This window comes from Sciurus vulgaris (assembly GCF_902686455.1).
Source record: "Sciurus vulgaris genome assembly, chromosome: 2".
Lineage (NCBI taxonomy): Eukaryota > Metazoa > Chordata > Mammalia > Rodentia > Sciuridae > Sciurus > Sciurus vulgaris.
In genome coordinates this window covers 134,834,211-134,857,673 of record NC_136462.1, presented here as the reverse complement: position 1 = coordinate 134,857,673, position 23,463 = coordinate 134,834,211, and the positions used below count along the sequence as shown (strand labels likewise).

Below are 23,463 nucleotides of genomic sequence, written 5' to 3'. Positions count from 1 at the left end.
GTAGACACTGACATACACATGCACATGCGTACTCACACCTGCACACACTCTGACACTTCTCTCTATCTCTCTCTCTCTCTCTCTCTCTCTCTCTCTTTCTCTCACACACACACACACACACACACACACTCCCCTGCATGCACACATACACACTGGATGGTACTCTGCTACAAGAGGGCCAGTGCCACCTTGTGGTATCACTGCGCATTTGCTCATGAGCCCTCTCAGGTGGAAGACCCTTCTTAGAGGAGCCCAGCCTGTTCCCTGGACTGGCAGGAGGGGGTGAGGAACCCAGGTGGGCTCCCAGGGTACCTGCAGCTGACTGTGTATGGATCCTGGGGGGTGTGACCTGGGCCCAGGCTTACTGTGAGGACGCTGCTGTGCTTGGGAACATCACGAGGCTATGGTCCCACCACCCACAGGTGGTCTGTGACTGACGCTGGTCTGTTCTTTTTCTCTGATGCCATCTCGATTTCTTCCCAGGTCGGGTTCCCTCCAGGTGTGGTGAATATTGTGCCAGGATTTGGGCCTACGGTGGGAGCAGCAATTTCTTCTCACCCTCAGATCAACAAGATAGCCTTCACCGGTTCCACAGAGGTAATCCTCCTCACAGGCTGCTGGTACAAGTGGCAGCAGCTATATCACTTGAGACCTGCAAATGTTTCCTTTAAGAAACTCAAATATAATTTGTTTTTGCTTTCCAAATTTAATCATGTTTTAGTGCATAACAATCAGTAAAAAAAAAAAACTAAATAAATACCTAATAGACTAAATAAATATTAGTTTCTAGACTAAATAGACATCTAACAGAACTCAGAAGCCTTAGAATAAAAAATTGAAAGGGAAAATAAAATAAAAATGTAAGACATCCATGTGGCTCATAATTAAGGGATAATTAACAAACGAGAGAAAGCCAGTTGTAATATATGCAGATCACCAAGGGTTTGCATCCTTCATATGTGTTCCTATAAATCAATGGAAAAGAAAAAGACAAAGTGATGGGAAAATGGACAACACACAGAGAAATACTGAATGCCTAGTAAATTTAACCTAGTTCACTGATAATCTATCCATAATGAGGATACTTGTCTCCAGGGGAAGTACAAAGGCAAACCCAGCCTGTTCCAGGATGGCAATTTATGGCAGGGTAGGGTGGGTTGTTGAGGCAAATTTTATAGCTGAGGGCAACAAGGCTACTCAGGCAGAAAAGCACCCCTTCGGGAGGTGCCCTCTGGCCACCAATCCTTGGGGCCACAGAGGCTACTTGCTTGGCATTGGCTTTTGAGTAAAGCAGGTAGCACCCAGCTGGATTTATGGTCACCTAGAGAAGGCATAGGACATCTGCACAGAAGCTTGGGAGGGGCAGGGACAACTTTGCTGCTGTGTGAGAAGATAGGGGAGCTACTAGAAGACAGGAGCCAAGTCTCTGTCCTGGCCATTGAACCCGGTGTAGGTCAACTGCTTAGTTCTGCACACAGAGCACTGGCTGCCCTCGGTGGCTTTAGATTAGGGCTTAACTTGATTCTGACTATACTCTTTTATAATGTCCACCCTGGGTGTCAAAGCAGAGGACACTAGCACCCTCCTTCAGGGTTCCAGGAAGGAGATGTAGGTTCCTGGTTGGATTCAATTAGAATGGAGGTAGAAATATTTGTCACATGGGAAGCACTTATTCATTTCTTTTTTAAGTATGATAATTCCACATACAGATGCATATAAATTAAAGGGGACATCTGTGTCTTCTCTCATCTCATGTTCCAGGAACTGCCCCAAGGCTGACCATTGTCATTTCTTGGGAATTCTCCCAGATGGTTCCCATATCCATACACACATGGATTTACTAATGGGATCATGTTGTAGTTAATTTCCTACGTTTGGTTTTTCGTACCTCCTAATAGGTCATGGACAGCTTCCCTTGTTATAATGACTATACGACAATTTAAGAACAGATGTATTCGGAAAATATGTCCTTGAAGGCTATGAGCATATCTCTCTATTACACAGTCATTTCCTTAACATGGATTCTCTGAATCAAGTTTTCACTTTGAAATTTTTTATCAATACTGCTGAATCTCATCCTCCACTTTAGGGACAATATTGATGAGTGCCTGTTTTCCTATATTCTCAACAATACCATTTCAGTTTTTACCAAATGGAAAGACAAAAGGAGAGTGTGAATTTCATTTGAATATGCATTTCCCGGCCATCACCCATGAGTTTACAGATTTTATTTTATTTTATTTTTTTATTTTATTTTCATAGTGCTGGGGATGAAGCCCAGAGCCTTATGCATCCTGTGCAAGCCTTCTACCACTGAACTACATGCCCAATCTGAGCTTGCTGACTTTTAAAATGTACTCCTCCCTCAAAATTGGGAGAAGAACCTCAGCCCTGCCTTTTGCCAGTTGTCCAGCTCTTGGAACTCAGCATCTACAGTGGTCTCTAAGGGTCTTTCCAGGGGGACATTGGACAATGGGAGAGACCAATGGGCATGGGAAGGAGGCTGAGCATTGCTGTTTGCTCTCTGATGGATGATTCTCCTGTTTCTTCATCATGCATCAATTCTCTGCCTACCTACTACGCTGGCTTCAGTCCTAATTCTCAAAGCTTCCCTCAGATTATACCAAGGAGTCACACCTTCACTGCTGGGCTGTCGGAATTTCAGCTATTGCTACCATCACGACTGAGAGGTAGAGGAGTCGCCTCTCAATATCTCAGTGCCTTGAGTCCTTGTCAGATGAGCTGGGCCAGCCTGCTGGGCCCAGAGGGGTAGGTGCTGAGGAAGGCAAGTAGATGGCTGTGCCAGTGGGTGAATCTCAGGGTCTTCCAGAGACTCCCGTCCACACCTGTGAGTGGAGAGGCTCCAGGATGTCAAATCAGTCTAAGGGGAGATGCAGAGGCCAGGGGAGCTACATGAAAGACTCTGGTCCCCCTAGGCAAGTACCCTGGCCCTGCAGTGCTGCCTCCCAGGCTTGTCCACGACATTCACTGGCATGTACATTTCAGCTACATTCAGTCATGTCCAAGGTTTAATCTGGCTGTTTTTTTTTTTATCCCAAAGGTTGGAAAGCTTGTTAAAGAAGCTGCCTCCCGGAGCAATCTGAAGAGGGTGACATTGGAGCTTGGGGGCAAGAACCCCTGTATCGTGTGTGCCGATGCCGACTGTGAGTCTCTGTCCCTTCTGGACTTTTCTGGAACTTTAAAACTTCTGTAAATCCCACCCCACTTCCTGGCCTGCATTCAGGACCAACTGAGAGAGACAGGATCACACTCAGTGGGGAAATTTTCTACCTTGGGCCAGTCTGCCTGCAGTCTGCCAGCCATAACCGTGGGCAGATAGAGACCGAACTGCCTGCTCTGTTGCTGATAGAAAGCTGCACTGGAGAAGGACATGGCCAGAGTGGTAGCTGGAGGGGCAAGTTCACCTTCCTGCCCCTGCAGAGCTGCAGCTGGGGCTATGAGGAGCAGACAGGCCAGCTTCTCCCCAGAGGGGGCTTCTGGGGTGGAGGAGGGGCATGAGAATGAGGGGAAATGGGGAGACAGGCACTCTCCACTCTCAGCATCTGTTGTTCTACCTTTGGAGTCAGAATCTTCTGCAGTGTGTCCAGGCTCTCTGAAGAGTTGTTTCTTCCTTCTTTGTCTCATGCCTGGTTGATAAATCAGAAAAAGATAGTGGCAACTGACTCTTTCATAAAAACAAAGGCCATGGTCTGGGTACTGTCTACTGTCTCTTCCCTGGGAAAGCCACCTGCACAGCAACTTGGGAGTGGCTGGAGTCTTGCTAGAGCTGCTTGACATAATATTAAAATATATGCTATTCTTGGCTGCCATGTCAAGAAGAGAATAGAAGGGACCATACTTGGCTTCCATTTGCCTGGTAACAGGGTCAACTATCAAAAGGTATGACTTCCCAATACCTTGAAGCACTTTTGCCTTAAAGAACAACCTCCCCCGCCTGTCCACTGCTGCCAGAAATTCCTGTCATAAAGAACAAAGCCTTCCATTCCACACACAGATAAGGCTGGAATTGCAAATATCCCTGAGGGGGAAAAATGGTCCTGGCACAATTCTTGCTATGGTGTAAAGGACTGATATCAGTTCCTTTTCCTGAAGCTGGTTTTCAATGGGAGAGAAGCAGGTTAAGGAAACAAGCTCCAGATGGACTCTCCATTTCTTGCCTGGGTTGGTGCTCCCTTGTGAAAAACTCATTAGTGTTGCTCATGGTCTCTGGAACCACATGGAGCTGTTCTGGGTGTTGTCCTGCTACAACCCATATTTGGAGTCCCAAGCTCTCATCCTAAAGAGCCAGGACTCCTGTTTTGCATTCTTGGGCCACTGTATCTGGAGGCCTCATCTGCACCTCAGCTCACCTTATTCCTTTATGGCAAGGAAAGCCATAACTAAAGCATAGGACCATTCTGTTTAGGAGTTGATTTTATAAGGATCAAAAAAGAAAAAAAAAAAAAAAAAGCCAGCACTATGGAGCCATCTCCTATTCCTCATCTGGGCAGTGCCAATCTGTGAAATTAAACCCTGACATAATATCAGGGGTAACACGCCACCCTTCCCCTGACTCTTCAGCCATCATCCCTGGCTCCCACCAGGGTGCAGGAAATGAATTAGTTATCTTGGGGGAGGGGCTGGGTAAAGTTTGATGGACTTGAAATGGATCACCTTCCAATACCTTGTGGGGCCCTGTGCCTTTGCCCAGTGTAAAGGAAAGGTTCATTTCTTAAGCAAGCAATAGTATGGGATGCTGAAAAACCAGCCAACCATTGAGCATTAAAAGCCCTTCTGTAAATTTGTAAATACAAATGACATCTGGCTGTCATCTCTGCCCATCAAGCATATCCCCTCAAATCTGTCTGTACAGCCTTTAGTTAGGCTTTAGCAACTAATTCAACACTGATTCTACAATTCAGATCTAGCCCTGAGGTTAAAGCCATGCCTTTTTTAAACTTCTGAGTCATAGATGGCATCAGGTTACTTATAAGACCCTTCTTTCACTCAAGATGGAAAAGTTTGAATCCTTTAAAAGTTCTTACAATTGGCCCACATCAGAACTTGATAAAGTTTTTTTTTTTCCATACAACATTAGTTAGTCCTCCAGAAAAGGGGCAGAAGGAGGTTCCATGGGCAAGGGACATGGGAAGTTCTACACCTTCGTATGCCCATTAGCATATTCGAGGTACTGAGCAGTTCTGCAAGCAGGGACTTACTTAACCCCAGACCTGAAAATCCCTTTTTCCCATCCTCTCTGGGAAATGCTGAGAACAAAATTAATTTCTGAATTGCAGCCATCCTGGGGCCTGTTTTCTTGTGTGGGCAATTAGAGTTGCAGCTGTCGCCAGGCCTCTTTAACAACTTAATCGCTTCCTCTTGCCTTGCCCACCCGCCCCCTCCAGTGGACTTGGCAGTGGAGTGTGCCCATCAGGGAGTGTTCTTCAACCAAGGCCAGTGCTGTACAGCCGCCTCCAGGGTGTTCGTGGAAGAGCAGGTCTACTCGGAGTTTGTCAGGCGGAGCGTGGAGTATGCCAAGAAACGGCCTGTGGGAGACCCTTTTGATGCCAAAACGGAGCAGGGGCCCCAGGTAACCTGCTGATGTGTCTGTGTACGTGGTGTTCCCGTGGGGGCCGAACCAGGCAGACAGATGGCCCCACACAGTCTCTTCCAAAGGAAAGAATGCTGACTCAGCCTGCCACCACAGGCTTTCCTGTGGAAGCCGAACAACAATATGATCCTATCAGGCTTCAGCAGGGTTATGACATGGGGGTGGACATACAGAGGCAGGGGTCTCTGGAAGAAGGAGCAGTTTCCCAGGCAAAGGGCCGTCTTCCTGCACATCCAGTTCTCTCAGTGTTCTGTCCTTCTACTCCACACCAGAGCATCAGGCCAAGTGTGGTCTCCCTTCAGAAGAGGGACTGGACCCCTGCAGCACAGTGCAGCCAGGGCAGCACTGCAGCCAGCAGTCTTGACTGGAGGTCCTCAAGCCCACGTGCATTGTAGCACAAGATAACCATCAGAAACCAAAGAATCCCGGATAGAGAGGGCTCTGGGGACAGGGATACATCCCGAGCAGTACGAACATGTCTCTGGAGGCCTGGTTTGGAAAGCCAAGGACAGGATGAGAATGACGGTAACCATGAGGTTTAGTAACCTTTTTAAAAGGGCACATCCTGTATCACTTTCTTACTAATTATGAAGTGAAGCAGATGGATAAATATTTAAAAGAGGACAGCCTGACCATCCCATGTATTATTGAAATGGAGCCCAGCAGCAACCCACTGCTTTTAGCCAAATCCCGTGTCTGTGACTTACCCTCTGGCATCCACCCTGAAAGCTCACTGCTTACCCACTGCATCAGCACCACGTGTTTACAGGGAAGTTGTGGATCTGAGCTCAAATTTGGTTCTGTGACTTTGTGAAAGTCACAAGTTCCTTCTACCCCTCAGTTTCCTTATCTGGGAAATGGGAGTAACAGATGACTATTATAAGAATTTCGTGGCACCTAGGAACTATTCAATGAAAGGCAGGGTGTTTTTTTCATATATATTTAAAAAGAAGAAATATGAAATGACAGTCCTCCAACCTAGGTGGCATGAATGTCTACGTGTGACTTCTAGTCTTGTTTAACTATGCTGTGGAGACCATCTAGCTGGGGAGAAAGGAACAAGGGGTGCTTTCATTGTCTCAGTGCCCACCCTCCCCTGGCCCCAGCCCATGAGTTCTGCTACTCTGTACTTTGTGCTCTTGTGGATAAGCAGCTCCACTCACGGCCAACATCCTTGTCCCCAGTCACAGCCCCAGACTTAGCAGTCAGCAACATGAGGCAGCCAATGGCCGTTGTTAGATTTCAGATCTCAGTGCAAACATGACCACAAAGTCATTATCAAATTCACTGTGATTTTCAGAGGTAATCCAGAATCAGTGGGAAATATGTGAACTGACCCCCAGACTAAGGACCCCTTTTTACCCTGTCATTGTTTGTTAGTTTCTTTCCAAGGCTGCAGTCCTGACTTGTCAAGCCAGGTACCTGAAGCTCTTCCCAGAGAGCAGATGCAAGGGGAATGGGTGTTGATTTTCAACTGTGCTTTCATGCTGCTGTTCAAAGTCCTTTTGAAAGCTCACTTAAGCCATCTAACCTCAGCTTATTATTTTAGGATGCTGTTGGGGTTTTTTTCCTCCCAAAGTGCTTTTTCATCCATGGTAATAAGATTTTATTCTGAGAGGACTTACAGCTGTCTAAATAGTTCTGTCTGCCTCATGCCTGTAAAAGAGCTAACTGACCTAGATCAGTGTCCACTGCTGGAGAGCCACTCGCTGGAGTGCTCCAAAATCATTCAGGTTTATTTGGCAACTGAGCAACCAAACACATAAACATTACACAGGCCACCTGGCCAGGGCAGGATCCAGAGGCATCCTCCCAGGCAGAGAGAGAGTAGAGCTGAGCCTTGGGCCAGTCCTTTGGGGGCCATATTTCCATGTTTCTGGTGTCGTGCCCTGCCCCGTCATCTCACTTCCTGGCAGGTCCTTCTTCCTGTACTGTAAGGCACCAGCTGATGTTTCATGGGCCGATTATTAGATTTAAACAATGTGTTCTTATGGACTCGCCAGGGTGAGTCGAGTTCAGATGTGCAGGGTTTTCACTGGGACCCAATGCAGCCTGTAAGACAGACGGGGTCTTCCGGGCAGAACATGGTCAGCAGCCTGTGAGAATCCATGGTCTGATGAAGCCCCTCAAGTGAGTCCTGTTGGTCCCCAGGGATGAGGAGGGAGATAGCAGCACCTGGAACTTTTAACCAAGATTTGGTTTTCACAGATAGAAGTTGAGCTATTACTGGATTCATTGCAATTGTTCTTTTTATTTTCTCAAGTGGGAGTACATGCACTTAGTCTAAACCCTAGACTTGTGAGAAGGTCTATAGTGAAAGTGCTCCCACCCACCCTCCCCATTAACACCCCTGGTTCTTGCCCTTCCTCACTATGGGTATCCCTGTTCTTAATTTTTGGTGTATACCTGTATAATTTCTTATGTGTATACAAGTAAATATGAACATGTATTCTGATTTTCCTCCCTTATTTTTATGCAAAATACACCATGATGACTCTACCATTTTGCTCTTTGTTTTGCCTTAGCAAGAAATTTGAAGAGCTTTCTATTTTTTTAGCAAGAAATTTGAAGAGCACCTGCTTTGTTCCTTTGTACATGCATGTAGAATTCTGCTATATGAAGCCACTGGAATTTAAATAACATCTTTCCATGAACATGTGGGTGTGTGCAGTCACACACAATGCCTCAGTGTGATTTCATACAGGCACAAGGAAATCCAAGGGATGAATTCACCAAAGTAGTGTTGCTAAGTGAGAACATATTTGTAATTGCTGAATTACATTCCATAGTGCATTAACCAATTTATGTGCCTACTCACATTGTATAAGCTATTTCCCCAACACTACCAACAGAATATGGATTCTTGTCTACCTAAGAGTTAAAAATGGATTATCATTTAGTTTATTTTAAGTTTTAGTTGTGAATCAATGTAATGCCTTTATTTAATTAATTAATTTATTTTTATGTGGTGCTGAGGATCAATCCCAGTGCCTCACAGGTGCTAGGCAAATGCTCTACCACTGAGCCACAACCCAGCCCTCATTTAGTTCTAATGTATGTTCTACCTTCAGACAGTAAGGGAAAATACTTTATCATCTTTAAAAAACCATTTGTGTTTCCTCTTTTATCAAATGTGAAAATGCTTTGCATATTTTCCTCCTGCATGTTGGTCATTTTTCTTATCACTTCTAAGATCTCTTTTCATATACACTAGAGAGATTCATTTTCTTTAGGACTTGCCAGTGTTTCTTCAGAGTCCGTTTACTTTGCTTATGATTTTGCTTCCTCTTCTCCCTTACTTCTGTTCTTTCATACTTGAACTTATCAATCTTGACTCTTTTGGCTTCTATATCTAAAGTCATAGAAAAGCCATCAACACCCTGAGTTTGCAAGGACAGTCTCCCATGTGAGAGAATGAAAAACTTCTCTCTTCATTGGTTGTGGTTACATCTTTGATCTATTTGGAATTTTCTTGGCATAAGGTAGGAGGTATGGATCAGATTCAGTATTTTAAAACTGGATCCATATTTCATGAGTCTGTCAGTCAAGGGACACACATGATTTACACCCTCCCCTTCCAAGAAAGCCAGCCTGCTCATCAGAGATGGTTGCCCAGATGCACCATTGGGTTTACTTATTTCTCTATTTAACATTGTTAGAATGAAATCAGCTCTCCTATCTAAAAGTCTCAGCTACAGTAAACCTATTAAAGCTCTGTCTCTCCCACTCCACAAGGAAGAGCACTGTCAACAGAATCATGATGAAGAATAGGATTCCCATGAATTTCAGGAAAAAGGCCAGTGGAGGGGGACATGAAGCGCACCTTTCCTGTTGAGCTGTCCCCCATAGGGGCACCATTTTCACAGCCAGCTGGTAACATGTCCACTAGTCAGGTGTTAGGCTCTATAGTACAGGGCACAATACAGCCAAGGGGATCCCTAGACAAGATAGCAAACTGTGGTATATTCATATATGTACGTAGGTTCACATACACAGTGAATCTCACCATCATGTACATTCACAAGACACTAACTTAAAAAATACTAAAAGTAAATAGCAAAATTATCCATAAAATAGAGTGACGGGAATGCAGGGAGGGAGGCAGGGAAGAAAAGGGGAAGTACTGGGGACTGAATTAGAAAAAATTGTATTTGCTTTTATAATTATGTCTAAATGAATCCTAATGTTATGTTTAACTAAAAAGAACCAATAAAAAAAGAAAGAAAGGATATCTAAATAAAAATATGTGTAGAAAAAGATGGAGCCTTTCTGATGAACTGGTTCCCCACCAACCAAGGAGCAGCTCTCCACTCCACCTTGAGATTCGCTCCACTCTGCTTTCAGGGTTGCCAAGTACAGCAATTGGCTTTCCTGCTCACTTCTCCTCACCAGGAAAGGAGAATTCCAGAACAGTTCCCCTGATCCATGGTGCCGAGTGAGCAGGGGGCAGGATTGCCTGGTTAAATACATGACACCCATTAAATGTGAATTCCAGATAAACAACAAAGGCCTTTTCAGCATAAATATGTCCCAAATAATATTTTTATATTTGGAACATACTCATACTAAAAAAACATATATTGTTTTTCTGATCTTCAAATTTATATTTTTATTTGTTAAATCCAGCAACTTTATCAGGGTGCTAAGAGTTGGGAGCACAAAGAACATGAGCACTTGAAACCTTGTTTCACCCTCTAGCTGGCCTTTCAGTATGGAGAAGGGAATCGGATGTGTGCATGAACCCCAAACCTAGAGAGGGTGAGAACAGCCTCTCGCTCAGGCCTCCTCTGTTCCAAAGGGCCCACGTTTGTGCAGCAGAAGCATATTTTCCTGCAAGTCATGCTTGTTACATGACTTAGAACTTGGTTAAGACACACAGGGGAGGACAGCATCAAAGGCCATTGACAAAGATGGTGGCTACTGCACTAGGGGGAGCAGACTTAATTCCCTTCTGTGTTTTACAGATCGATCAAAAACAGTTCGACAAAATCCTGGAACTAATTGAAAGTGGGAAGAAGGAAGGGGCCAAGCTGGAATGTGGGGGCTCAGCTATGGAAGACAGAGGGCTCTTCATCAAACCCACTGTCTTCTCAGAAGTGACGGACAACATGCGGATTGCCAAAGAGGAGGTATGTGTGGCTTCAGACCAAGCTATAGCCCAAGGGGTCCTTCAAACAATTCTCCTCTAAGACCCAGAGATCCCAGAAGTTTTTGTGGGGTGAGCATTTGTCTTTTTTATGTGGCTTTTCCTCTCTTCTTTTGGGCCCCTATGGAAGACTTTCTATCCCTGTCCCTGCACCTCTGGGGCACCCCAAAGATAGGATGTCAGCCACAGACTTTGTTCTAGCCTCAGTTTCCAGTCATTGCTGTTGGTCTCTGGGGAGCAGAAAGCCTCCCCTGTCTTCTAGTGCATTCCTGAGTTTATCCTGAAGCCCATGTGTAGAAAGCAGCCACCACCTGTGGGTCTTGCCAGGCAGGAATGGAGCTGTAAATTCAGGGCTCAAAGCTGTCTTGCGTTCCTCCTGATAAAGCATAAATTACAAGTGCTCATTCAAGTAATGTGTCCCAACAAGAATTCTCATTGAAATTTTCCATTGGGACCATGGAAATGATGGGAATTAAAGAGACCCTGTACAAGTGTGAATCTACCTTTGTCTCCTAATCCTCCTGGTAAGCAGTTGGAAGCTGGTTCCTGCACGGGACTTATAAGATAAGACCCTGATACCTGGTGACCTTTTGGGGCACATGAAAGAATGAGCACTTCCAGGGACCTTCCTGGGACAGGTGTTTCATAGATGTTCTTCTTGAGATTTTGAGGGGTTACTAACACTGCCATGATGGTACAAAGCTCGGCTCTTTAAACAGCCCCATGATGAAAGGTCCTGAGGAAACTGGCAAGGTATTTCCAGAGACTGGGCACTGTTCTACTGAGATAGAATCATGCCTAACATTAAATCAACTACAGGCTCCCTTCAAAATACCCCTTAAATGTGCAAGCTCTTAGCTCTTCTTCTCTTCCTTTCTTTGCTGGGTTGTAGACTGTGTGAACCCTGTCCCAATTCCTGCCCTAGGCGTTATCATGGAAACATGTTAGGGTATCCTCATTGGTAGAAAAACAGCACCAGGAGGCTGGGCCACACAGTCCTACAGCCCCGCCTATGAACACCCTGAGAGATGACTTTCCAAAATTGCACCTAGAGGTTTTTGTCTTCTATGCCTCCCCACCTGCCCACAAGGCTCTCAGACAGGGGTTCTCAGAAACCTGGATGGTAAAGAGAGATCACAAATACAGCAGATTGTAGGGGTTGTTATTTTTTATTTTTGTCTCATTTTATTCCTTTCCTTCAGAGTTCAACCATCACGCAGCTAAAATGGTATCTAATGTTCCTTCTTCTCCAGTAATCATTGTCATACACGTGGGCATATGAAAAAGGCATAAGACCAAGGAAACACCTGCTCAGAGGGTACATTTCCACCCAAGCATGTCTCTCACTGCTCTTCTTGCAATTAATCATAGATTTTTGGACCAGTGCAGCCAATACTGAAGTTCAAAAATATTGAAGAAGTGATAAAAAGAGCAAACAGCACTGACTATGGACTCACGGCAGCCGTATTCACCAAAAACCTGGACAAAGCCCTGAAATTGGCTTCTGCATTGGAGTCTGGAACAGTTTGGTGAGTTGAGTACTTGTGTGTATTGGCTGTCCTGCTTTGCTGGCTGATTCCTCTGCTATTTCTCTGTTAGCAGAGAGCATCTAATTGTGTATTATGTGGCACCCATTGTATGGACACTTTGCTGGATCCTCAAGACCACCTTCCGAAATGGGTGCCCTTATGGTGTTAGGTACCTCATTTTATAGATAAGGAAATCAAGACACAGAGAGATTGAGTGACTTTCCCAAGGTCACATACTGTAAAGTCATTTCTGAGTATCCTCAGGGTATTGGTTCTGGGACCCTTATATAAAATGGCACAGTATGTGTATATAACCTAGGCACATCTTTCAGTATACTTTAAATGATCTCTAGATGACATAATACCTAATACTTTTATCAATGCAATGTAAATAGTTGTTATACTGTATCATTTAGGAAATAATGACAAAGGGAAAAATCTGTGTATGTTCAGTACAGATGCAATCTTATTTTCGATCAAGGTTGATTGAACCTGAAGTTGCAGAACCTGTGTATACAAAGGAACGGCTGTATGAGGCAGAGCAGCTTCAGGGTCTATGCCTTTGATCAACTCTGCTGCACTGTCTGTCTGACTTTGGTTCTGATTCTAAAATCAGTGCATGCTCATCTGCAAAGTCTGGATACTAATTCCTGCCTGAAGATTACATATTGTAATTTCCATTTTAAAAATGAGTGAATTGGGGCTTAGAGAGTTTAAGTAACAAGCTTAGAGTCACACAGTCCAGGAAGCAGAACTTGGAGTCAGGTCTGTGTTATTTCAAAGCTAATTCTTATTCCTTTAGGCCATAATATTTTTCTTCTTTGTGCTTGTCTTTTCATTCTATTCCTATTCCAATGAAAAGCTCCAGATTGAATTATATTCAATTTTTAGCTTCTGGTGGGAAGAAGGAGAAGGCAGAAGTTAAGAATTCATTGTTTTAATATTGGAATTTTGCCAAAATCCATATGTTAGGCAGCATCCTATATCAAGTGTCTAATAACTGGAGCACCCAAGATGCAAGTGGAGTTTTCTCCAGGTAATTGTCAGTATCTTTTCATCCTTTTTGTAGGATCAACTGCTACAATGCACTCTATGCACAGGCTCCATTTGGTGGCTTCAAAATGTCGGGAAATGGCAGAGAACTGTAAGTGTTTCTGGCACCCAAACCTGCCAGCCGGGGAATGAAAGATGCACTCGAATTGCAGTGTAGCAACTTGAGCTCTCACCTGATCCCCAAACCCTCTCTGTCTGGGGTATCCCCTGTCACGAAGGCTGGTGGTCCCTTCCCCACCCTCATCCTTAACCTGACCTCCTCCAGGCCACAGGACCAACCTCAAGCCTCCGCTTTCATGCCCTATCCAGCCCTCAAGGATGTTCTGTAGATTCTTGGTGTAGGCTTGCCAGAGGAGGCCCCAGATCTCTGGAAAAGTGTACCTTTTGCCAAGCATAGGCTGTCATTGCTTAACAATCTCCACTCTCAGCAAGAAAGATAGACTCAAACCCAAGTCAGGCTTGGAATCTTGTGAACCCAGCAGAGGCCCCAGGAGACACACCACGAGTAAATATGGTTCCTTCTTGATGCTTCTTTGGGAGACCCGCTGGGCCTCCATGATCTCATCAGTGTGTTCCAGTCCACCATATACCCCTCCATACCTCCTTTCTTTCTGGCCCCTGAGAAAATGAGTTCTGTAGGTGGAGATTCACTGATAGGCCTTCTTGCATCTGGCCTGGAGCCAGAGGTGGATGGAGTGCCCCTAGGGTAGAGATGCTGTGGTTTCTAGCTGGCTGCTGGCTGCTTTCCCCATCTCCTCCTTGATGCTGCTCAGGGTTTTATTAGCCTTTGTGGACAAACATCTTGTAGGCTCAATGTTCCTAGGGAACCATCTGTGACAACACCCCAGGGCTGTTCCTGAGACATTTCTGAGAGTTTGAGTTCTTCTTTTTATTTAAACAGTTTGTGTCATTTATATACAAATGCATTACCTTGTACTTGTTTGCACATCTTCTAGTGGGAACACACTCAAACACTTCTCCCGGCCTTGGGTCTTGGTGGGGCCTGTGAGGGCTCTACTTGCAGATTCTCGAAGCTGTTGTGAAGGAATGGAGCTGGCTTCCACCCTGAGCAATTGCTCTCAACCAGTCTGCATGGAATCAGGCACCCTTGTACCATCTCAGTCCTTCTTTCTGGTCTGTCCCTGACTGATGGCAAATGCCCCAGAACCATCTGTGTGCCTAAGTGGAGAGCATCCTCTTTATTCCTATGACTGGTTTCTCCTTCAGGGAACTTGAGTAAATTCTTGATCATGAAGACCTTTTGCAGTCACCTCTTTCTTCCCCTGGTGGCCTATTTGTGTCCGTTTGCATTCTCTGAGCCTCTGTTTCATTAACTCTTAAAACTGCCTGCCCACCTGAGACAGGAGGCCCAGACTGAGGTCACCTGGGTTCCCTCCAGGATCCTCCAACAATATAGTGTTGATGACAACCAGCATTTGCTGAGCAAACCATAAGAGGCTCTGTGAAAGCCCTGCAGGTTGGTTCATGTCCTCCCTGTGACAGTCTGTGAGAGGGGTACAACTGCTTTCAGATGAGGAAACGGTCCAGGGAGCTAGTGAGTGACAGAGCAGGGAATAAATGCTGGCAGCTTGGTCCCTGGACCTCCCACAGTATAGAGCATTGCTGGGCAAGGGTCACCTCTGTAAGCCACCTGGAATGAAGCCACCAGGGCTCATGTGGTCATTTGCCTCCTCTGATCTGCCGTCTTCAGACAGTCGGAACATTACAGCTAGGGAACTCAGATCCCACACAGTCCTCCCCTGAGAGGCCAGATGTTGCAGCAAGAACTCCAGTCCCCAAAGCAACTGTCCTTGTTTGTAGATGCTACAGGAAGGCATGTGGAGTCACATGGTACCTAGTTTGTATGGCCCAAATGGATTCACTGCATTTTCTCACCTTGGCCTCCCTTCCCACCACTCTGATGGTGCCCTTGCCCCTTAGCACCTCCCCTAGCCTGGCACAGAGCAGGGCCTGGTGACTGCCCCACTGGACACAGTTCATGTTTCATCCTGCCAGTTAGCCGCAGTTGAAACTTTTATGAATGTCTATTTTTTGGACTCTTGGCATATATTTTCCCAAGGCTTTTGATAAAATATTTTTTAAATATTCACAAGGAGCCTGGAAACTGCCTTGGAAACCTATGTCCGTTTTTTTAAAATATCTTTTTAGTTGTAGATGGACATAATTTCTTTATTTTATTTATTTATTTTTATGTTGTGCTGAGGATCGAACCCAGTGCCTCACATGTACGTGCTAGGCAAGCACTCTACCACTGAGCCACAACCCCAGTCCCTATTTCCATGTTTAATTACCTCTAATTAATGTCTTCATGTTGCAAGGAGTTCCCCTTTTTTTCATACTGGAGCACCATGCGGTGGATTCCACGGTTTTCCCCAAATCTGACCACCTGAGCTGGCCACCCACCCATGAGCCCCTCTGGGATCTGCTTCTAGTCTAGTCTTGGGATGGAGCCTACTTTTTTTTTCCCCCTTCATGAGCATTTTTCTTTCTCAGTTCTTTGTTTTTTGTTTTTTGGTTTTTTTTTTTTGTTTGTTTGTTTGTTTGTTTTTGTAATAAAGTTAAGGCAGTAATAAAAACTCCACACAGTAAGTCATGTTGAAGATCAAGTTCTTCTTCCCCTCATCTGCAATCTCATTTGTTAGAGGTAACTAATAATGTTCATTCATTCATTTTGTTCACTTATTCATTCACTTGGCAAGTGTTTATTGAGCATTTATGATGCTTAGGTATGACATTAAGATCTGAGCAGTGAACAACCCAATCACCTGTCCCTTTCCCTCTGGCACTCTGGTGAGATTTATTGGGAGAAAGGCTGGACTCATGAATGACCTCGTGATTGCCCAGGTGGATGAGCCTGGGCAAGAAACCAGTTAGGAAATGTCATAATGGGTTGAATAAGAGCAGTGAGAACTTGAACTAGAACAATTGCAGAAACAGAAAAAATGAGGGGATCCATGTACTTATTCTTACAAGAATGATTTTAATTCTGTACTTACTAGTTACATGCTAAAATAATAGGATTTCATCACTTTCTTTGCTTTTCTTCAGTAATTTGACAAGTCATTAACAACCTTAAATTTTTACAATGCAACATTTTGTGCTCACTTTTAAAGTTTTATTGTAGGTTTTCTATGAAAGCAATGAAGTCTCTTCTGTTTTCAAAAGAAATAAGAGAAAATTACTCTTTGCTCTTAAGAATGGGTCTTGGATAACCTTTCATTTTTCTTGGTGATGGTCTCCTGCTATGGACTTTTGTGTTATTTCCAAGGTGTTTTACTATTACAGACCATGTGTATGTATTTCCTTGTGTGTGGATCTTTATGCACTTGAGGGAGATTGTTTTCAGAATAAGTTTTTAGAATTGAATGATCTGCCACATGGCAAATAGGCTCACCACTATTTTGGTGGGCATTTCTTTAATTGTGAGAGGTTGAGTATCCTTTTCATACTTTTCAGAATTTACATTTCTTTTCTGCAAACTGTGTCCTTTGTTAATTTTTCTATTTGGTTATTTTTATTTTCCCAATTGGTTTGTAAGAACTTTTATATATTGAAGAAAATAGTACCTGTTGTAACACAGGTTGGTAAATTATATAATATACATTATATAATTTATGTATATTATATATACATATTACTTTTCCATCTACTTTGGGGACTTTTTAATGGAGTATCAGTTCTATAAAAGTTGAATTTAGCATTCTATTTGTGTATTTAGAAAATATTACAAAATAACTTACTCATTATCACAGGTTCTTCAACTTATGTTTAAGAAAGTATGTAAAAATTTCAATGACACATTATTAATAAAATAACAATATTACTTTTCACCATTCACATTTTACCTAGCACATGAATCATTTCTAATTGCTATAACTGCAAGGAGGTGATAGTATTCCCACTTTAGAGATGATGAAACTGAGGCTCAAGAGAAACAAAGCACTTGACTGACCTCCATAGTTTTAAGCTAGTGGTTTTCAAACTTGAGTATGCATCAGAATCCCCTGGGGGGCTGGTTAGTTTTCTGGGCAACATCCTTGGAATTTCTGATTCAGTGGGTATATTTGTTTTCTATTATTGCTACAACAAATAACCATAAGATTAGTGGCTTAAATAACACAAATGTATTATCTTACAGTTCTGTAGGATAAAAATCTGAGCTGGGATGAAGCAGGCTACATTCCCTTCTAGAGGCCATTGGGGGAGTGTGTATCCATGTCCTTTCCAGCTCCTAGAGATTGTCCTCCCTCCTTGGCTGATGGCCCTTCCTCTACCTCCAAAGCCAGCACTGTAGCATCTCTCTGCACCTGTGTCTGTGCCTCATTTTACTCTGTCTGCCTTCTTCCTCCACTTTTGAAGATCACTGGGCTCACCCAAATGATCCAGGATTACCTCCCTATTTTAAAAACAACTGATTAGTCACTCAAATTCCATATTAATTCCCCTTTGTCATGTAACCTAATATATTCACAGGTTTAGAGAGTGAGATGTGGACCCTTTAGGGAGGGCCTTTATTCTACCTGCCACAGCAGGACTTGGTAAGACCTAAGCATCTGCATTTCTAGCAAGTTCTGAGGTACAGCTGATGGCACTGGTCTGCCCCCCTCCCCCTACCAGGGTGGCATCACTTCTCTTACGCTGGTCCCAGCTGTGCCCTCCCAGGCCAGTCCAGGCTCTCAGTGTTCTGTGATTCCCTGGCCACATCCTCTGCCAATAACCTTAGACCTCAGTCTTTTTTGTCTCTTCATGCAGCTCCAAATCACCACCTAAAACTTATAAATCCATTATCATTTCTTTCTTTCCTTTTTTTTTTTTTTTTTTTTGATACCAGGAATTGAACCCAGGGGCACTTAACCACTGAGCCACATCCCCAGCCCTTTTTTAATTTTTTATTTAGAGACAGGATCTTGCTAAGTTGCTTAGGGCCTTGCAAGTTGCTGAGGCTGGATTTGAACTCATGTCCTCCTGCCTCAGCCTCCTTCCTGAGCCTCTGGGATTACAGGCATGCACCATCCATTGTCATTTCTGATCCCCAACTTGTCTTTTTTCACTTACCCAGCCCTCTTCTTTGGTTCTGAATTCCCTGACCAAGAGAATTCCCCTCCCCTGCCTTTTTTAATTCCCTTCATTGTTTGAAGGTGAACCCGTAATTCTTCTATTTCAAAAACATAACATGCAAAAACCTTCAAATTTAAACTTACATTTCCAGTTACTTAAACTCGTCATCATCGTGGCTGTTACTCTCTTAAGGTTTCACAGTTTTGCCCCCAATCTTAAACTTTTGTAGAACCCCAAATCCCAATCTGCCTAACAGAGTAATCAGGCATTAGAACAGTTTCTACAAAACATGCTCTACAAACATGCTCAGTTTGAATTTTCTTCCCTTCTGTCATCACAGAGGTGAATATGCCCTGGCTGAATATACAGAAGTGAAAACTGTCACCATCAAACTTGATGACAAGAACCCCTGAAGGAAAAAAGTGCTCCTTCCTCAAACTCTGGACAGTTGAATGTGGTGTATCAAACTCGCCAAAGGAAAAAAGTACAGTGCTTGACCTTCCCGGGACACTTTCTTCTGGACTCTTTCAATCTACTGGAGATTGAATGAATGCTTTTTATTCTCCTCTCACACTCACATTTTATTGACCTAACTGTGGATACCTGGAAGTTGTGTGTGAAATTCAGTCCTGTCTGGAGAGGGAGCTGTTGGCCATTTCTGTTTGTCTTTAGACCAGATGTGAGAGAGAGTGAAGACACTCAGGGCTCTGCTAACAAGAAACGGTACTCAAAGTGTCCAGCAGTTGCTTCAGAATGCTTTGCTGAATCTGACTCCAGTAGGAATTGGGAAAGAGGTCCCTGCATGTTCTGCAAGCAGGGTCCCACACCTGTGGTCTCCTCAGGGTTGCCTGTGCACAGGCCAACACCCACCCGCCCCCCCATTCTGAGGTAGGGGAGAGACCATACAGAAGGGAAGGATTAGCACTAAGTTAAAAAGGAAAATAAAATGATTTTGAGGGTCTGATGTGGAGAACTTTTAGGGAGCACATACCATGGAAGGGTGCCAGAGGCCGTGGGCATGCACTGGTATGGGTCTTGGAGGACTGCATATTGACATTGACCATGGGATTCACCTTGAAATCAATGCTGCCTTTGGAATATGACTGTATCAACATCCCAAGGAGCTTACTCTAAAACTATGTGATAGGCTACCTTAACCAAGGTGCTCTCTTGACTGAAAACAATGTTAGTATCACCTTTGCTGATGAGGACCCCTTTTCCATCACCATAACAACATAGCAAATCCTAACATAATTAAATCCCCCATTTGACAAGTCAGAGTCATGACTTACAAATTTTGCATTGACACCAAATTTTGCATTGACACCACATTCAGTAATGGTTTTTGATAAGTCTATACACTTTTCCTTTGCTCTCGTTCCATTATCCATTTTAGATTAGTAAAATGTACACAAGTAGAAAGATTGCTGTTATACAGCCCAGTTTTTCTAAAGTCCTATTTTGGTATTAATTTCTGATCAGTTAACAAACAGCACTTGGATTCCATGAAGAAACTGGATCTTCATCCAAGCAACCTGAGTAGTTCACTAACAGGTTACAAAATTTTCTTTTCTTCCTTTGTGTATCCAAATAATGTGCAATTCTATGTTTTAACTTGGAAAACTGAAAGCATTCTCATATAGCTTTAAAAACCAAACCAAACCTAAGTTATGTTATTCAGGTACTTTTCCTGTTACTATCTAGTACTTTTCTCATTGGAAAAATGGTGCTTATGTTTGAGGATTAAGTTGGAGGGGGCAATTACAAAATGAAACTCTATGTCAGAACCAGTGTGTATAAAGATAATCATGTCTGAATTAGGGTTGTCATCCTTGTCAGAGATACGCAATATGCAATTCATCTTCTATTCTCCAGCAGTTAACACTCATCACTTGTACTACCAATAACTTGTTAAATCAGGATTTGACTTCATACACTGAATTTGCAGTATCTCCAGTAACTATAGACACTAACTTTCTTAGTAGTACATTAGAGGGTTCCTATCCCTTCATTGTATAATAATGCTTTTAATATGAAATGCTACCTTATTTATAATTGATATACTTAATGTATCTTTTTATAGCTGTAAGAGCACAGAGGTGGTGTATTTAACCTTCTGTAATATACTGTATTTAGAAATGGAAATCTATATAATATTAGAATTCACTTCTTTTAATGTTTACCCCTATGGTATGGCTTATAAGTCTATCAGACTGGGAATTCTGATCCTAACTGCAGATTGTGTTCAACAATGATAAAATAAAATCAGGTATTTGAGAAATGTTATATTTTTTTAATTGTTGGACCAAGCCCATTTTAATTCTGTGGTAAGCCTTTCTGAGAACTCCTGTACCATATGACTTGTGCTAAAACAGGATCAATGACATGAATAAAATTACATTCCTCAATTGATCAGGCCCAGTGCTTCACCTAAGTATAAAACCCCTTTCTATGGTTTTTGGGGTTGACCAGACAGGGAGGTAAGCCTCAGAGGTCCTATGTCTTGGTTGACTAAGTTTAAGGTACCATCTAAGCTGCCCTAGTCTCTTAGAGTCTTATAAAGCGGTGATGGTTTGAGTGTAGAAAATGGGGATTGGAGGAAAGCATTACATCCTCAACCAGGAACACAAGTGTCTGTTTTCTCATTTTCTCTGTAATGACCTAGGTATTTGGGATTAACTTAGCAAAGTTCCTAAGACTTCTAACCAAGAAGTTTCAATTACCAAGTTGTGAGCTAACACTGAAATTGGATCAAAAACATTCATCGTGCTTGGATAGGACCACCAAGTTCAACCTGCACATTTGATGTTTGGAGCCCAGGTCACTGAGCACATAGTTCCAAAGCAGGACTCCTTTGAGAAACACCTTAAGGGAGGTTGAATCAGATCACTCTCAATGTGCATTTATCAATGTATTTAGGAACACCTCCTTTCTCAATCCAAATGTAAGCAGAAAATTATAAAACATGACATTTCCCTTCATTTGGTTTACCAGTATATATCTTCCTGAAGAGAACCATTCTAGGGACAACAGGATGTGGAGCATATGTGTGTGTATGTTTGTGTACCAAACGTGTTATGTTTGTGTGTTTGCATGCCAGGGGAGGGGGATATATTCTCTTTAAGTGGATCTTTTGGAGTGCCCTAGATTCTCCTGTAGTGGATAGAGACTTTATAAAGTCTTTGTGTCTTACTTCAAGTCATGTGTACAACTAGTGCCTCAAGATAAATGACAGGTGTTTAAAAAAATTGTTCAACGAGGAATGTCGGAGGAAACTGAGTATCCAGCTGAAGAAAGATAGCCAGAAGACACAAAAAGAGCAGATAGTTACTGCACCTTCAAAAGGCAGAACGTTAGTTCAGGGAAGTAGGTGGCTTCCAGCTGACGTAAAAAGGGTCATTCCAACTAGAAGTTGCTGAAAATCTTGGTGGGATTTGAGTAAAAGGAAGAAGTCCACGGGTCAGCAGATGTCAAAAAGTGGAAAGAAATATTAACTGCCTGATACCAAATTTCCTGTACAAACTAGTTACATTACATGCCTAATGAATAGAGTTAAATGCTGGTCATTTAACTCCAAACAAGTCATCCTCGTGTCGAATATACCAGATGTTTTCTACAGTGAGCATATTTACTGGCCTAGTCCCAAGCTGTTTTAAAAGGGAAGTTAAGTTGTCCCCATCTGCATTGGCCCGCCACACATCCCCGTGTCCGCCCGGTCCCTGGGCGTGCGCTTCCTCGGGGTGGCGGTAGGTGGCGATATGGTGCGCCCTGGAGGCGATACTAGGCGGTCTCGGGGCTCACTCAACACTGGCTGCCCCGCCCGGCAAATTATTAGGGACTTTTCGGTAGCAACCATACTGCTGCTCTTGCAAACTGGTAAGAGGACCTCAGTGGTGAGGACCGGATTGCTAAAATGTGCCCACCCTTTTGGAAGGACGTTTTGTGGCGGGAGAGCCTACCAGGAAGCTTCCTGGGAGCAGAGCAGAGTTGCCAGGTACACTCCAAGTCTAGGAGTGACTCCATGCAACCACAGCCTGGGGTGTCCTTGAGGTCGTACTGGGACCCTGAGGCTGCCCAGATTTTGTGAAATGACAGTGAGGGTTTTGGTAATTTGCTTTGTGCAAAGTCCTGGGAATAGTTGAGGGACAGACATTACCTAATAGCCTTAGGTGCTGGTCCTGCCAAGCTGTAGAACCTTCTGCTTTTTCTGAGCAGGATTCTTTTCTGGATGGACAGGTGAAGTAGAATCTGAATCCTGCCTGCAACATGGGCATCAATGTTTAGGTTTTCTTTTAGGTTTTTGCCTCAATGGTGTGTGATGAATACCCTTATGACAGGTCCAATACTAATGGATTGGGAACATTCCACCATGTTTTATTTATCCTGGGTCACCCGCCCCAAGCAGATATTTAAAATGATTCACCAATCAGGTGTGGTGGCCCACATTTTTAATCCCAGCTACTTGAAGCAGGAGAATGACTTGAGCTCATGAATGCGAGACCTTCCTGGCCAACAGTGAGAACACTCGCTCAAAAAATAAACACTAAATTTAAAAATTAAAAGATGCACCAAAGAGCTATATCTTTGCATACACCCGTAATTATATTAGCAATTCATGTGGCAAAAGAAGAGCAGTTTGCAAAATATTAACGATTTCAAAATACTTATATATTGCTCTCTTGAGCCACACAGAAATGAATATTCACTCTTTCTTAATATTTACAACCAGAATATATGGTCAACATACAAGTTAAAACTAACCTACCATCTTTGCGCCTACTAGAGTGCAGTGTGAAAGCTGTGCTGAGTAAAATAACCGGCAAATCTTATAACTGTGCCTGTAACCAAACCTAAAGGGAACCTGGCCCTGCAAGAGCCCTAAGGTCTTGGCGTCTGCCCGGTGGGTGAATGGACTCGATCACCTACTTCTTACAGCTAGGCAAAGTGCGGCGGGCCATTGAGGGGACTTCTCGTGCCCATTCTGCAGAAGGTCATCAGCGGCCGACCCTCGGGTGCCGCCGCCTTGCCCTGCGCGCTCTTTGCGC

General features: G+C 43.6%; 1 protein-coding gene and 1 long non-coding RNA gene across 2 annotated transcripts in view; one reads left to right on the top strand and one right to left on the bottom strand.

Moving 5' to 3' along the window:
• Positions 1–20,704, top strand: part of ALDH1A3 (aldehyde dehydrogenase 1 family member A3) — a 35,719-nt gene extending 15,015 nt beyond the window's left edge. Inside the window, exons 7-13 of the mRNA XM_079122178.1 lie at positions 484–597; positions 3,062–3,164; positions 5,406–5,590; positions 10,576–10,740; positions 12,129–12,286; positions 13,356–13,430; positions 18,759–20,704. Of these exons, the coding sequence (XP_078978304.1) occupies positions 484–597; positions 3,062–3,164; positions 5,406–5,590; positions 10,576–10,740; positions 12,129–12,286; positions 13,356–13,430; positions 18,759–18,831 (873 nt within the window). The 3' untranslated portion in view covers positions 18,832–20,704. The remainder of the gene's footprint in view (positions 1–483; positions 598–3,061; positions 3,165–5,405; positions 5,591–10,575; positions 10,741–12,128; positions 12,287–13,355; positions 13,431–18,758) is intronic.
• On the bottom strand, positions 3,171–23,418 carry LOC306650524. Its single transcript, XR_013760947.1, has 3 exons — positions 23,341–23,418; positions 22,575–22,673; positions 3,171–3,647 (listed from the first exon to the last, which is right to left on the bottom strand). It is a non-coding gene; the product is annotated as an uncharacterized lncRNA (long non-coding RNA).
• Between the last annotated feature and the right edge of the window lie 45 nt (positions 23,419–23,463).